This window comes from Hetaerina americana, unplaced genomic scaffold (assembly GCF_022747635.1).
Source record: "Hetaerina americana unplaced genomic scaffold, ioHetAmer1.1.p SCAF_8, whole genome shotgun sequence".
Lineage (NCBI taxonomy): Eukaryota > Metazoa > Arthropoda > Insecta > Odonata > Calopterygidae > Hetaerina > Hetaerina americana.
The window spans coordinates 47,625,888-47,642,278 of record NW_027287427.1 but is presented as its reverse complement, the minus strand read 5'-3'; the positions used below and the strand labels follow the sequence as shown (position 1 = coordinate 47,642,278).

The following is a 16,391-nucleotide window of genomic DNA, read 5'->3' as shown; positions in this document are numbered from 1 at the left end:
TACATAATTATTGATGTGGTTGGAATTTAAAAATTCCTTTTGGCATACATTGCTAAATTGCCATGTGCTTAGACAAGGAAATACTGTAATGTATTTTCCAGAGTTTTTGTTTTCAATGACGAAATCGGGCAGAAATGTTTATTGGCGTTTCTCAGCGTTTGACTCCGCTGGACGTAGTTCCTACTTTTCAATATTCGGTTATCGCAGCGAAAGCGTGTGCAAATATTCTACCCATTCTACAGCATTGTTCACTCTTACTTATTCATGGAAACTATCGATACAAGTTAGAGAAATGAAATTGAAAATCAATCTTAATCATTATTTCATTGTTACTAAGAAAATTCCATATAATTTGCCGGGGAAAACATTATTTTCGGCATTTATTTTTAAATTTTTCTGGATTTTCAATCAAATTCATCATATGTATGCCAAATTTGACGAGATCACTTCGCAGATGTTGTTTCCATTGATAATACATGTTGGACAACGGTACATGGGCCCTTCGCAGTAACCTCATGATTCTCGTTACTACTTGCTCACACAGTATTGAATTCAAGATGGAATACATGCACCCAATTGTATATCTTCTCTAAACGCTTAATTGTTTATTGATTACAAACAAAATGATTATTTTGGATTTTGAACACGTAACTAAGAGCTGGGAAATTAAAAATACTTCCAACCTGCGGGTCAATTACAGCCTTCAACTCAGTAGAAGATGATATCATTTCACTTCTTTTATTGATCGTCTAAATCTTCACTTTGTTCTTCCGTTAAAGCCCTTAGATTTTGAATGGTTGTAAGAGTGGCCACTTTAGCATTTAGTGATTGTATATTGATAGAATAGAGTGCTTCTCTCTCTATTTATCTCTCCATTACTTTTAGTGATTGTGAACACTTCTTCTTTAACTTTTATTTTGCTTTTCTCTCTCTCCCTCTCTCTCTGTCATTATGACTACTTAATAAGAGCTTTAAAAAATTTTTCAACTTAACGCAACGAAAACTTTATTAAAATATATTCATTTAGTCAAAGTGAAAATTTGCCAAAATATGGGGATAATTCCATTCCCACTAAGAGAATAATTTTTTAAAATATTATCTTCAATTTCGTCGGCATTGGCAATCATTGATTGATAAAAAATAACACTTTTGCTCCAATCTACCTAGAAATAATCTCATTAAAAATTTTGATCACTTTAATCTTCCTAATTATAGGCGTGTGAATTTCATTTTCATCCTATAAGTAATAATTAGATTTAATTTATCAAATCGATACGATTGAATAATCACCTTCTCCGTATTTATCTTAAATTTTTAACTGGAACTAAACTGCGAATGAATGCAGGGGGCTCTGGAGTGATTGAACTATGAATGAAGTTAAATATAACATTTGATTTAGAATCAAATTTTGCTGGATATCTCAGTAAAGGTTACAAAGTACCATCACATTCGACTTGATAAATTACAATGTTTCCACCATTCCACGCCCACCCTCTTTTCCTCCCGTCCCCCGTCCTACGCGAAATATCTCCCCACCCTATCCTCCGCAGGAACGCGCCGACACGGAGTGGAAGTTCGCCCGGAGTAAGCTGTGGATCAGTTACTTCGAGGAGGGTGGCACCGTCCCGCCGCCCTTCAACGTCATCCCCACCCCGAAGAGTGCATGGCACTTCGCCCGGTGGCTTCACCGTCGACTCTGCGGCCACTCCCGCTCCGCCAAGAAGGAGCACATGAGAACCATTCGGGTGAGATGCGTTCCCATGAGGACGAGAAGGGTAAATTTGTCCTTTCCTCCCTTTTCCTCCCTCTTCCTTCCTTAAATTCTTTAGTTTCTTTTTTTTCGATCAAAAAAGAGAGCACCGTTTTTACCAAACACACACTTATGCCATGACCCAACTCATCCTCATGTCCATTTTTTTTAGTGCCGTTTTCACGGAACGTGGAAAAAAAGGGAGATGAGGGCACGAAAGAGAAAATTGATACCCCACCCACCACTCTGGGAGCACTTCGTATCTTGCACATTCCGGTAATATCCCCTTCACATGTTTCTGATTTGGGAGATTGAAAACGACAGATTGCGAGTAATTTGAAAGAACACATCGGTTTTTGATTCAAATGACATTCGGTGCACTGCCTTTTAAATAATGAGGCGTTGTCCTCGTTTAATTTTATTCCTCGCGAAATATAAAAGTCACAAAATTTTTAAGATGAGAGAATAGGGTTTTGCATTTTATTGTTCCTTTGTAGGGACACAATATACCACGCATACAATCCGTTAGTTTTTTTATTAAGATATTTTTATAGTTATGAGCGACGAAATATTGAAATGAATCCAATGAATCCATTTTGATGATATCGTAAAAATCATATTCAAATTCGTAAACACGCGTGAAGAAATACCTTCTCGCTTGAAATTATGGCCTCTCCCTCAAGTTCATCTCTATCGCTTTTTTTTCACTGCACACGAAAGACACAAAGAGGAATACTGTGAGGCAGTGCAACCAACAACAAATGTTTTTACACTTTTTATAGAAGCACCATGTACCTTGCACATTCCATTACTTAATTTCTGTTTATTCGAAATGGGAGATTGAAAACGAATAAACATTGGAGAATTCAAAATTTTGAAAGCATTCAATTGCTTCTTTATGCACGCTTGAAGTGCGATTCCCTCTCGTACATTTGTAACATGAAACCTTTTTCAAAATTAAGTGTAATTCCCATGGATCAATCGTGTGTGAATTTGAGCAAAATCTTGAGATAGCATGGCATTATTAAAAACATACAGTTTTGATACTTATCAATGAGACGAGGAACTGTTGCAAAAGATGAAATTTGCAGAAAAAATGAGAACATAGAAGAGAATTTCTGGCTGTAAATATTTTGAGGGACTGCAATACAATTACAGAAGTACCGGGTGGACCTAGTTGGTCAAATAAGAGTTTATGATACCATTTCTCTCATCATGTTATCAGTCTTTCTCTAAAGTTTTTATATTTCAACCCCAACTCAAATTTCAAGTGATAAAGCCTTAGATGGAAAAAATCTCTTGAACATTCTCAGCATACGATCTATGACTTTTAAAATGACCATCATGTTTTCCGAGGATATTTCGTTTAGTACATGAAAATCTTAGAATTTCGACAACAGATTAAAATTGAGAAGTAAGAAATGTACTCAACAGATCGTATTAATACTATTTCGCATTGATTAATAAAATTTCTCAAGCACCGCAGCATATCCTTTTGTATATAATGTAACGTTTGTAACTTCACCGCCGTTGTCGAACACTAAGTGATTTTCCAATGATATGATGCTCCATGATGAATGTTTGGTTTATTACAAATGTTGGTGGAAAATATGAGTTAATTTTCAATCTCCCATGCACATGTCCTTTCTCTATATTGCCTGAAACTCTGTATTTTTCATGTATATCTCTTTCTACGAAAACAGTTTCCATTTTTTCTGTCTTAGCCGTCAAAAATTCATGTTTTGCACGATTTTTATGAAACCATCACTGAATGCGAGTTAGAGGTATACCACTTTAGAAAGTACGTAGTATTGAAAGTGCTACATGAAAATAAGCAATTAATGATGCACGAAAATTATGAGTGAGCGATGTTATTGCCAAAGTAAATGGAGGAACTTAAAATGGCAACATATAATTCTAGAAATTTTCGGCAAAATCAGTAAAGTTTTTATAGTTATTATTTTCACATACTTTGAAATGTAAGGACTTATTTATAAGTATTCAATTCAGACTCATACACCGTAATTTTATGTTATATTTACATCTCTTGAACGGATTTAAACATTTGTGCAATCCAAATACCACAATTTTACAGAATAAAATAAACATTCTCGGGCAAAATTTAAATTTTCTTTGGATATTTTATTGAGGATTAATGCATCCCACTTGAAATTCATTCTCAAAAGAGACCGTTCCGGGAAAAAAAGTCTTAAATTATGTCACAAAAATTTGAGTGCATTACTTTTTCTATGTGATCAGCATAAAATAATATGTTCCTGTTGGATCTTATTGAACTCATAAATATTCCTTGACGATACTTAATTTGAATTTTAAATCTGAAAACAGTTTCTTTCAGGTAACGTGAAATTGATTTCAAGTTATACCTATACCAATAATTATACTTAAATAATTCGGAGATAACTTCCAAGAAACTTCGGGATATACAGTGACAGTAACATTTAAGGGAGTCATTAGCTAAATTTTCATTACAATGCAACCATTTTAGAATCTAAAAATCATTTGCCTTGACCAAAATTTCTCTACACTCTGAAATTGATGCATTGTAATATGAAAAAAGTTAAATGGGTTAATATAAAAAATAACCTTCAAACGTGATCAAAATATAATAGCTAGCGCTTTCGTTATTTTTGCCTGCAGCGTATTATTGAGAGTCCAAGGTGAATAACATTCGTCCAATGAAGCATTTCAAATGTTTTTCAATTTCCTTAGGCATTTAACCCACAACCTCCCCAATATCACCATAACTTATTGCAAATACTTCTGCAGACGTGTATGAACCATGTAAGTTCAAATCATTCACCGAGAATGGGGCTTTCATAACTACTTCTGCCATTTGAATTGGATGAGCCTGGATAATTGGAACTCTGGAAGGGATTATAACTTTTTTATTAACTTAAAAGCATGACATATCACAGTGCACGTAATAAGATGAAAGTATGTGAGCTAAAGGGTTTCCTTAGAGTTGAATACAATACAATGTGGCTCTCTTTAAGACATCAACCCATTAGAACCTCTTTTGCATAAGAATCGTTGATAAAGGCTACGAACACATTATTGTGGTTTAGTTTTAGTCAAAAGTGCTGTCATAGTGGTTCACTTGGTTCTACTGCATTTCTCTATAAAACATTTCCCCATATGTGATTAATTCCTGTCCTCAAAAATAGCAGCGTACTGTGAAAAGAACCCTAAGTATATCAAATTTTTTGTGATTCGAGATTTTGTGTTCGAGATTTCCTCTAAGAGAATCCAGATAGATCCCTGATCTAGTGCATATCCAAGGATACATCTCTAGTGCATTGGAGCCCTTGTCTCATGAATATGATAGACAATGTTTGTTTAGTGTGAATCTTAGCCCATTAATCTTAAGTGTGATAATTCTGGTAGAGTTAAGGAGATTATATATATAAATGTTGCACGAAATACTGGTCCTGTAAATTAAATAGCTCTTAGTACTGTGTAATCAAATCACGTGAATGTTTCATTTAGATTTTTCGGTTCGACTGGATCATTCCGTTATACTCGTAATTTAATATGATATGAGAGAGTACAGCGTCCTGTGATACGTCTACCAACGTCCGCGTATTGCGTCTCTCCTATTTCGTCCCTTTCTCTAGAGGAGAACCATCCGATCTTTCTGTTCCATCCTCACCCAGCATCGTCGATGTTCCATTCTCTTCCAGGCTATGTCACCCGGAGATTCTTTGCTGGCCAACTATTATACGATTCCGGTCACACCTTTCCGCTGGAATATAAATGGATGGTACACTGAAAAACCCCGCTAAAACTTAATACCCTGATGTCCTGTAAAGGCCTATCTTCGTTGCCTCCATTTCTTCAAGAGGGGAAATTAAAAAACGGAAGTGAAGTTGAGAGAAATCGAAAATGGAAATCTAAATTCAGCACTATTAGGAACTTTACTGGAACATTGAAAGCCATAAGGATCAGCGATTAAGGATAATGATTAAGCGACAGTTAATTTCGATTCAATTCTTCATTACATTTTAAATATTACGCTCTTGTGGGTAAATCTTTTCCAAAATATGCCTAATCATTCTAAAATGTCCATTGAATATGTAAAATGTGTGTAATTACTCGTTTCATGTAATACGATACGACGGTTATATTCTTCATAATTGACGTTGTAAGCAATTATTGGCTGGCCAGTCATCTCATAGATAACATCCATAATTAAATATAGGGCCCTAAACTAGCTTCGTTGTGAACGAAAAAGGATACCTAATAAATATTTATTAACTTTTAGTGAATAATGATCACTATTTGTGCACGCACAAAGTAACCTGACAAATATTTAGCCTATTTGGCGCCTGCTAAATATATATTATACTGCACGTATTACAAGTGTGTTGTGCGTGTTGCTGTTATTCACGGGTATTTTTTTTTAATGTCTTGACTTAAAACAATCCATTCAGCCTTATTGGATTTTACTTATTTGTAGATAACAGATGGCCTGTTAAACATGCAACTAGTTTGCCTTTTCCATTACGATAATAAAGAGTACATTATCACTCAAGGGGATCCCTTGTCATAGAAATAGCTTCCAATGGCAATTTTTTTGGTAAGAATTAAGCTCTAAGAGGGTAATAAAATTTATAAATTACGTGGCCGTTTGATTAGAGCAGTGGGCTGATTACGCGCAGATTATCTTGCTATTTATATTTGAGTGACTTTAATGGCTATTCTATTCTTAGGAAAGTATATAAAGGTCGATTAGTTTCATGCGGAAAATTAGTCGCTCCCTTTCTCGCGTCACTAAGGCTCTGTACCAGTGCGAGAAGAAATCTACTCCATCATAAACCCCAACCTCTAATTGATCTCTGTAATTTTGAGTATTTCAAGTATTTAAGTAATATATCTGGGAACTGATCGTTTTAGATACGTAGCATTACATGATTAACTGGCAAGCCAATAATTAATGACTGAAAACATCTTTAGCGTGAAATTAAACATTCTACGCAATGAAGAATTTAGAAATCATAAAAGCTCTAAATATGATTCAAATAAAAATATGTTGAGCTATTTATTTGTTATATGAATGAGAGGGAATTAACCCGGTGAAATTTTTGCATAGATGTTGGGAAATTAGTGGGAGGTGGTTTTCAAACGAAGGGGGGTTTGATTATATGGCGGAAAACCCCCTTCTCTGCGCTATTAAACGCACTCCGATCTCTGCTCTCTTCCAGCGGAAGGTGAAACAAGCCAGCGAGAGGGACTTCCGGTATCAGGTGAGTAAGCATGGGCGCCATTTTCGAATTCATAACATCAAGTGAATCAGATGCCAAAAAAATAATTCATCTCTTACAGCCGAAGGAAATTTATAATTTCTCAATTATTATCGATTTAAATTCATGCGCCACATTTAAAGCCACGATAATCAAGATTTTATATTTGAGGGCGTAAATTAGTAATGTTTATTTATATGCCGTGGTGTAGAAGCCGTCTACCATCCTCTACCTTTCAGGTAAAGGAAAATTTTAATTTTACAAATGACTTAAGAATCAATACATTTTTCTACTCGACACAAATAATTGCCCAGGTGTCTACCTGTTACTTATTTCCGATGATCAGAAATTCACAGGACATTTTAAAAATAAGATGAGTTCCTACAATATCAAATTCAAATTTGATAAAATGATCAAGTTCTGTATGTATGTACGTGCATCATTTCTTAGTAATAAAGAGGCGTATGATACGGATTAAAGAAAAAAAATTATTTATAGGAGCGAAAAAATTTCTAACGAGTTTTATTATGTCTTTTATCGGACAAAGACGACGATTTCCTTGTCCAATTGTAAATTTAGATAGAATTAGAGAAAAGAAATAATTTATTTTATCAAAACCGCATTTATGAATATTAAAAAACTTTTATTATTACACTCCCAATGAAAACACCGATTAATGTGTCATTCTGCTAGATTTTCAGTGATAGGGATAGTTCTTAAAAACTGCAGCTTTGGTTGCCGAAAGGACCTTTTGAGGGTAAATTATTTTGATGGTAATGGGACGTAATATATCCTTTGCATATTTGCGAAACAATTCCCCTATTTTGAGTATATAAAGAGATCGCAGGCTGTGTAAATGGAAAATTCCAAATCAAATATATAAAAAAATTTTGAATTTTGGAAGTTAAATTAGCAATAGAAAATAATGAAAACAGAAAATGTATGCAAAAATGGAAAATGGATACAGTTGTATTTTTTCAATAATCATCGTTCCTAAGTGATGCTACTAAATAAAATATGCCATCTTAGTCCCAAAAATGAAAACAAATTGACAACCAATATGGTTTAGCTAGATATTAGACAGCTATATGGTTTAACTGTCGATGCATCAATTTTTAATGGGTAGGATCTTTTGTGATAAAAATATCATACTGCTACAATTAGTACTAGTTAAAGAGTCACCTCCATATCGTCTGCAATGGGACTAAATTCAATAAGATGCGTAGAAATTAAAGAAAAAATTTAATTCTTTATTTTTCCCGTCAAATCCAAATGTAAATAAAAATCTAGGTTAATATAGCGGCGGTAAAAGTTGCAATTTTGCAATTAAATTGATATTTTAGTTTTTATACAAACTTCTTCGTTTTAACCTTCGTTCGATCTGCATCCATTATCTTTAAATTAGTCGTTCGCATCGAGGCGAGACGTGAAGAAACGTTTCATTATAATTATCAAATATTTCGGGTTTCCTTCACACCTCTTATTTGATCGCATGCCATGTTTCACACTTTGAAGCGCAAAGTTTAGGTCAGAAGTTTACACCGCCGATCTATTTTTATTCGTGCTCATTGTTTTTATTTTCATTAACTTGAACGTGTTCCTTGCCAACTCCGCAAATGGTCACATTATCGAACGGTAAATGGAGCAAGTAGAAAGTGCCTCCTTTTTCTCCCCTAATGGGGAACTTCACGTCCTGCATCCAGCTCCCCTCCGACTCAGATCCCGGCCCGTCCGTCTCGGTCACGTCGTTCCGTGGTCCTGCGTGATTTCCGTCTCGTCTTACCGCTTCACCCACCCCGTCGATTGCTCTCCGGCCGGGTTTGCAAGAGGTCTTGCGTAGTAGCACTTAAAAAGCGCTTCCAGTGTCCCTGTTCATCGTCAGCGCCACCGAAACTGATAAACACAATTATTTCGCTCTTCAAGCTTAGGGGTGCCACCATTCCACCCAGGACTTTGCCAGAGGTGTTCTCACAAGTCTGGAGCGTTCAATGAAAAGCTAAATAGGGAGAAAGGTTACGAGATAAGAAACGAAAGCATCCATGAATCGGGTGTCGCAAAATCCAGCCTTTTTCCACCGCCCCCAATTCTATCCCATCACGCCAAATCCCTGTGAATCTCGTCGTGGCTGGAGAATTCCACGTAAAATGGCTGGTAACACCGGAAAATAATACGCGCTTCCTATGCATGCGTGCTTAGCGCGTGTAAAATTCTAGAGAGATAGCAATTCTAATTGCGAAGACGCCTATAAATAAATCCTCATCGATCAATTACTTAGTTATTTACCATTGACTTTCTTACAAACTTAAATTACGCGATTAGTTAGAAATTCTAGGTGTGTAGTCGCATCATAATTCAAAAACTCTCAAAAAATTGCATAAATACAAAATTTATTTCAAGTCACATTTTCGCACTCCAGGGAAATAGTCCTTATTTCTCAACGCATTAATGAGTGTATGTCGACATCATTTGTCCGTTAGTTCAGTATAGATGGATCAGTTGACCTATCATTTTATTAATACGTATGAAACATCATAATTTTGCGATCGGTTTTTCATAAATTAGTTATTTGTTGTATTTTAATTATTTCGAGTAAAAGTTAAGGTATCCATTGATCAAAAGTTTTCCCTCTTTCATTGCAAATATTTGGATCATAGATTGGGATCAATATTTTTCATGCAGTATGAATGTAGAGTATTTTTGCGAACTTCATAATGCACTTAGCTGTTGTCCCAAGGTTTTCAGGTACAGAAAAATTATCTTTACAATTTTTCACCTATTTACTCACACAGCGGAATTTAGCTACCGGCGTTTTTCATGATCTACCACCATCATTTTATAAGCAATAGGAGAATTGCTGGTGAGCATTTTATTTCGCGCGTTTCATACTTATTTTCAGTGAAAATGAGCTGATGTTACTTATGCGTGCAGGTAAAAAACAGTTTCATCGTTTTGTGTATGCAAAGAAAAAAGATTGACATCATCCAAAAAGATTTTATAAGTTATTGGCATTAGTATAAGGTACGCCCGTCCTTGTCAATTAACTTTCAGTGAACTGATGGGAAAGATAGCCGTCATATTTCCACGAGGTAATCTTCATGAGGAGTATTTGTGTTAGGTAACTTTGCATACCTGTACTACTGGTCTTCTGGAGATTTCAAAACGGTAGTATTATCTTTAATAAGAAAGTTATTTTTTTCAACTTGAGAATTTTAGACTTTAATTAATACTTGGATATTTTGCTATTAAATATTTATTTTAAAAATCTTGGTCCAGACGCACTTTAGAGCAAAATAATGCTAAAATTATGTTCATTTATTCATGTTGTCTAGAAACGATTTAGCCATGCTGGGATAATTATGTTTCACGCAAATCTTTTGTGAATATAAAGATCCCTTGCCGAGTATATGCCTGAAGTAACTATTTGTGAGTTCTATTTCAAAGCAATTCATTAGCAAACCTTTTGTATCTAGAGTAAAGTAGCGATTGCTTTATACAGTAGTGGTGTGCTAAATTGTGCTTGATATGATAACGTTATTTTCGCCTTATAGCAAATAAGCTTCTGCATATGCAACTCCTTGCTAAGTAAAAGTAGAAATTTAGATATGTATTTCAATGCTCAGCTTTGCATGTCTATGAATGCACTCATAGTCGTAATTTTTTGATATTTTAAATTATTCGTGCTGTATTAGAAACTTTGAGGGGAAATATTCTTAATTTATTTCATAAATTTATATTAGCACTGAAATCATTCTGAGGTAAAAATTATTTCATTTCATCTTTAATCGATATAATCCTAGACGCCACATTCATGTCTTTCCAAATAATATTTAATTTCAAATTATTTGAGAGTGAGAAACACTAAATAAATTATGCATGGCTGAAATTCGGGCTTTTTAAATTTAATTTAATCCAAATCTGATTAAACTATACTAGTTTTGTCTGCAGTAACAGTAAACTTGAGCATAATTTATGAATAAATCATTAATGGATTTTATCAGCTTATTCATCCTAGCAAAGTTTGTATTTAGGCATAAAATGAGCTAAATCAAAAATTAAAAAAAAAACCTCCTTAAATTGCACGCTTTTTTCCCAATAGGCTGCACATAGTTAAATCTCAAACAAGGAATATTGAACTTTGACTTTTAAATGACTAATAAAATAATCTCACTGGCCAAATTTCAAGGTATCGCTTGGAAAGCCTGCACGTCTCACACAAAGTGACAGCGTGCTTTTCTTAAGCTGGACGCCTAACTCTCCTCCCCACGAAAATGGTGGCACGACCACATAAATCTACTTACTTCCTTTCTCTTTTTTGTCTTTCTTCCTCCACTCTCCTCCGTTTACTCCGACGGTGACGCATTTCAAAAACTCACATACACACACATGCACACTCTCAGAGCATTATGCGCAACTTGGTCCGGCGATACGTCACGGTTGAGCAGCGGAAAGCGGAGAGCCAAGGCGTCACGGAAGACGACGTGAACGAAATCAAGCAGGACATATCCGCCTTCCGCTGTGAGCTCATCGAAATCCTTAAGAACTCGGGAATGAACACTTCCACGGCAGCCGGACATGGTGGACAGGGTGAGTATTTATCTTCATATGTGATAAAATTGCAAGAAACTGTGAGAGATGCCGCCACAGTAATGTTTAACGGAGTCATCCCCTAAGTGTGCATTAATTTTGTTGCAATTTACTGTTACCTGGACCTGATTCACAAGTGATCTAGTTCGTCATTCTCGTTTAGACCGTGTACATCCAGGCATTTGCATCCAGGCGCTGCATCTATTATTGCGTATTACAATCGGGTCTTTATTTCTCAATTGTTGATTGATGTCTCCGCCATGCAAAGCTGAGATTTAACCTTCCTCCACTATGAAAATTGATATGCATTGAGTATCATAAATTCATTATCTAATAAGATGAATAAAGCAGTCCAAATTTGTTTCATCCTTAGTTTCAGCAATAGTTTTATCTCAGAGCATCTTGTACCATAAAATAAAATCTCTTCTACGGCTTAAGTATTCCAATGTCTTTCCTCGAGCTCTCATTTATTCTTTTCCAAATATATTTTATTCAATTCTTCAAACAAGGTTGAATACTATAAGATCAAATTGGAGGAAGGATAAAGAATGAGTGTTTAAGATCATATAAAGTGTAAGCCCTCAATTATCTAAGGAGTCCAAAAAGTTGTATCTGGATACTGTTTTCACACAGAGTCTGTGCGAAATATTTCGATACCGCCGGAGAGCGGTGTGTATATTATATATATATATATATATATATATATATATATATATATATATATCGTTGATGCTTTAGCAACTCTTCAACAATGTCCATCTTCCGACGTAGGTGCCGGTGGGAAGAAGAATAGACAGAAGGAAAGAAGGTTGATGAAAGGTTTCAACATCGCACCGCCTCCGGGAGCATCCAACAATGCCCTGGCGGACGCAACACACGATTCGCAGTTCCCGAGCCCTCCGACGGCGGCGTCTGCTGCGGCGCTGGTAGCTGCCCTTGAAGAGGAAGAGAGCCGAAGGCAGGAGCGCGTTCATTAATTTTCAAGAAACTAAATCAATACCAATGGCCCATCCAAAGTTTGAGCTAAACCTTGAGGAGTATATTAAACATCCTTATCTCCCTTTTCATGAGAATGACGCCTTGAACGTAAATGATTCATTCCCTCTGGGTCAATATTGGCACGTATTAATCACTCGCAACCGTCCCAAGATATTATTTTAACTCAAGGATAGAAAATGATTCCCACTACCATGGATACGCCAATGGTTAATGATATATATAATAATAAGATTAAAGGTAGATAAATAAAATAAATAATGAGTAAATATATATATATATATATATATATATATATATATATATATATATATATATATATGTATATATATATATATATATATATAATAGTTGGACGGCACGACAGAACATTGTAGATTATTTGAGCTTTCGGCCTTCTCAGAGGCCTCCTTCAGGTCAGACTCAGTGTCAGACCTGAAGAGGACCTCAGAGAAGGCCGAAAGCTCAAATAATCTACGATGTTTGTCCTTTCATGTATTTTCTATTTTATTTTGTGTTTTACTCTGCCGTCCAAATGTTATGTTGCTCTCGTATCACAGCCCTGGTAAATCATCCCAATTACTATGTTTGATTTATAATGCCCATGGAAAGAGGAGAAAAATATTCTGAGGATGGAGAGTTTAAGTCAACTCCTGCACTCAGGGGCTCCAGGCGGTCAAAGAGACGCTGGGGGACCATCATCGAGGCGGCAAAGGGGAGTGGGAGGGTGCGGAGGCTGGTGGGACGCAGCCGCTCGGAGGACTCTGTGTGCAGCAGCCCACCCCGGAGAATCCAAACGCCCAGGACGCTGCCGACGGAGGAGGAGGAGGAAGAGTGTGGAAGGGAAGGTGGAGAGGACGGCCGCTCATCCTCCTCCGAGTCGGAGGAACCCGCGGGGCCCGCCCGAGGCAAAGTGGCCACCCTCCGGCTCAAGCACCACTACTTCCGCAAGCGGGGTGGTGGCAAGGAGGGGGGCGGTAAGACCTTCTCTTTCTCGGCCTTTGCTCACCCTGTCCGCCTCCGGTTTCGGGGGGAGAGGCAGAGTTCTGCGGAGGCCGCTGTGGGCCGGGGCGAGGGAGGATCCGGCGGCGTGAACCTCCAGAGGGCCTCGAGCGTTCCGACGAGGACGGCAGAGCTGCCGGAGGGTGTGCCGGCCATCCAAGCCCGAAGGCGGCTCAGCGGGACTCATGGGAAGAGGTCGGAGGAAGATACGCTCCACCCCCCGCCGCCGGTCCCACCACCGGGCCAGCAGGCCTCCCCATCGCCCACCTCCGCGGTGGCCGCCGCCGGTCCGTCCCCGTGCGAGGACGGGGGACAGCAGTCGTTCGGGGCGGAGGGTGCGGGGGCGATGGCCCTGCCCAAGTCGCGCAACGGGACAGTGGTGCAGCCGAACATCCCGGGGGTCCAGCCCGTTGGGGGATATAGGATGTCGGCGGGGTGGCTGTGACCCCCATAGCGCGGTGGCTGTGACCCTCTCGCTTCCGGTGTGCCCGAGGTCGTCGCTCGCGGGGAAGGTTCACCGATCGCCCCCGCGGGATTGTCGCGTTTCGTCGCCTTCTTCGGTCCGCCTGGCTTCCTGGGTGACGTCGTCGTTTCTCAATTCTCCTCCTTCATCGTTTGCATTTTTTTCTGGAATGGTCATGGGAAGATGTCTGGCGTGAAGGCGGAGCAGCCGCGTGTTGATGTTGGAATGCTGTTGCGACGGATGGAAGCGTCTCTGCACGATGGCTGGTAATTATTATTATATACAAGTCCGTTTTGGATGAGCATACACACTAACCGTCGATACACTCCTATAATATAGCATAACCTAACACCCCATACTAAATTGTCTCATCTGCAATTCTGCATGTATCTCGTACTTACCTTCTTGCAGTCCAATATGCCTTGATCTTTTCTTTCCCTTAGCTTTCTGGCCTATGACTCTCCTCTCCATCTATGTCTTCAACACTTTATTTCCAATGAAAATGTCCCTAAACCCCTCTTTCCTCTTTTGAATTTCTCCCAACAACTCCCTCTCATCTCCCACCATGCCTATTGCTTCATTCGTTTTCCTTTTGATTTATGCATGTTGTCTTTTTCATTATTGTCCACATCCTCACCACAAAAGTCCCCAATCTAAACATTAGGTAAACTGTTCCGCCTGCTTTTGTGTATGCCCTCCAAGTTTGACATTTCAATTTTAAACTTGGATCTGCAGCAGGACATAAGTCTGGTACACAATAGTCTTCAATACATATTTCACAATCCCTCAGTGTAAAACATTTTGCCCAAAAATGTTGGAAAAAATTGAACCTCTAAGCTGGATGAATTTCAAGTTGAATATACTGTAATTAGTTTGTATGTTAGCACAGAAGAAAACCATACAGAAAAGAATGAGGAAGTACTGAAATAATAGCTCGTAGGCCAAATTGTGTTTGCATGGTTTATGTTAGACATTCATCCTTGACCTGAGGACGCCAGTAGGATAGCTGGCGAAACTGTTGTACATTTAAACGACATACGCGGACGCAGCCCGAAAAATGTGGAAATCACCTACTCATCGCCGCGGAAACCTGCGAACGAACATTCATATGTTCATTTAAATCTTCCTACTTGAACCTCACTAACCCTTAACCCTAATTGCAAATGTATATTTCCATAATTTTGAACTTATTTTTGATTTTGACTTTGAACAGAATTTTTGATAATGAAATTCATGATCAAAAAATCGATTTTCAACATAAAAATGTTGTTATGCATGAGTACTATTTAAAATTTATAATTTGTTTTTAAATTTGGAACAACTTTTGGATGAGTGAGTATTTGAAAAGTATTACTTAGCATATTTATTCCCATCATCAAATTTCCAAAGGTTTCAATGAGAAATAATTTACAATTAATTGGATATAACTTTGAAATGTGATTTAATGTCCAGAATTCTGCATTAATAATTAACTTTTCCCCTTTTTTCTTGCATTGCATAAAGATGTGGTATCATTTCTGCTGGGAGTCATCTACTCCATCAAGCACCAACACCAAGCTGCCACTATGAGAAGAAAGTGTGTCGACTCAATGGTATCCCCAGGATTCTCCATCTTCAAACTTACTCACACCCACTCACCCCATGTTTTGCAGGGACCACATAACTACCAGAGACTGCCTTGCTCATTCTCCTCTTTTGAACCCTGTAACCTTGTAGGCGTCATTATCTTTGGCAGGCATCATTGACCAAAAAACTTGTTCTAGAGTCACTTGATGAGAACCTGTTAGTAGAGTGAATCCTGAAATTACAGTCAACAGCACAAGGATTCTTACAAGAATGTGAGAGTAGCCAAGCTGAAGTTGTGATGAAAGTTGTGTTGTGACATTGCTGAAATTCAGAACAGGAGGATTCCTAAAGGGTGATGCTGTGCATCCCTTAAACATGTTATCATGTTTTAATAATAATAATCACTAATACCACTACAGAGCAAGGGACTCATTGTTTGAATTAGGTGATTATATCTTTCCTTATTCCATAGAAATGGGAAGGAGGAAAGGTTTTTTCAATACACCTTGTTGAAAGATTTTTGCACAAAGATTTCATTCAGAAGTTTCTTTGATCTGTACCTCTTTTGCTCTCTGAAGACAAAGATGTGCCTTCCACAAGAGAAACAAGTGGCTGCTTCAAAGGCTTTTTATATATTTCATCATATGCATGCTCTTGTTACTAAGAAAGCATTGAATCTGTTGAATGATCAGCTGTCCTGATACCCTCATGGATTTGATATCCTGAGGCTCTTTAAATTAGGGAAAAAGGATCGTAGAATAACATCTCA

The 16,391-nt window shown here is 37.6% G+C and overlaps 1 protein-coding gene and 1 long non-coding RNA gene across 2 annotated transcripts in view; both read left to right on the top strand.

Annotated features, from left to right (window-relative positions):
* Trpgamma (Transient receptor potential cation channel gamma) overlaps positions 1-14,038 on the top strand; it is a 268,518-nt gene extending 254,480 nt beyond the window's left edge. Inside the window, exons 14-18 of the mRNA XM_071596868.1 lie at positions 1,551-1,745; positions 6,973-7,014; positions 11,409-11,595; positions 12,367-12,553; positions 13,264-14,038. Of these exons, the coding sequence (XP_071452969.1) occupies positions 1,551-1,745; positions 6,973-7,014; positions 11,409-11,595; positions 12,367-12,553; positions 13,264-14,038 (1,386 nt within the window). The remainder of the gene's footprint in view (positions 1-1,550; positions 1,746-6,972; positions 7,015-11,408; positions 11,596-12,366; positions 12,554-13,263) is intronic.
* Position 14,039: 1 nt separating this feature from the next.
* Positions 14,040-16,141, top strand: LOC139697713 (uncharacterized). The gene is made up of 2 exons (XR_011702812.1): positions 14,040-14,322; positions 15,560-16,141. It is a non-coding gene; the product is annotated as an uncharacterized lncRNA (long non-coding RNA).
* The last annotated feature ends 250 nt before the right edge of the window (positions 16,142-16,391 follow it).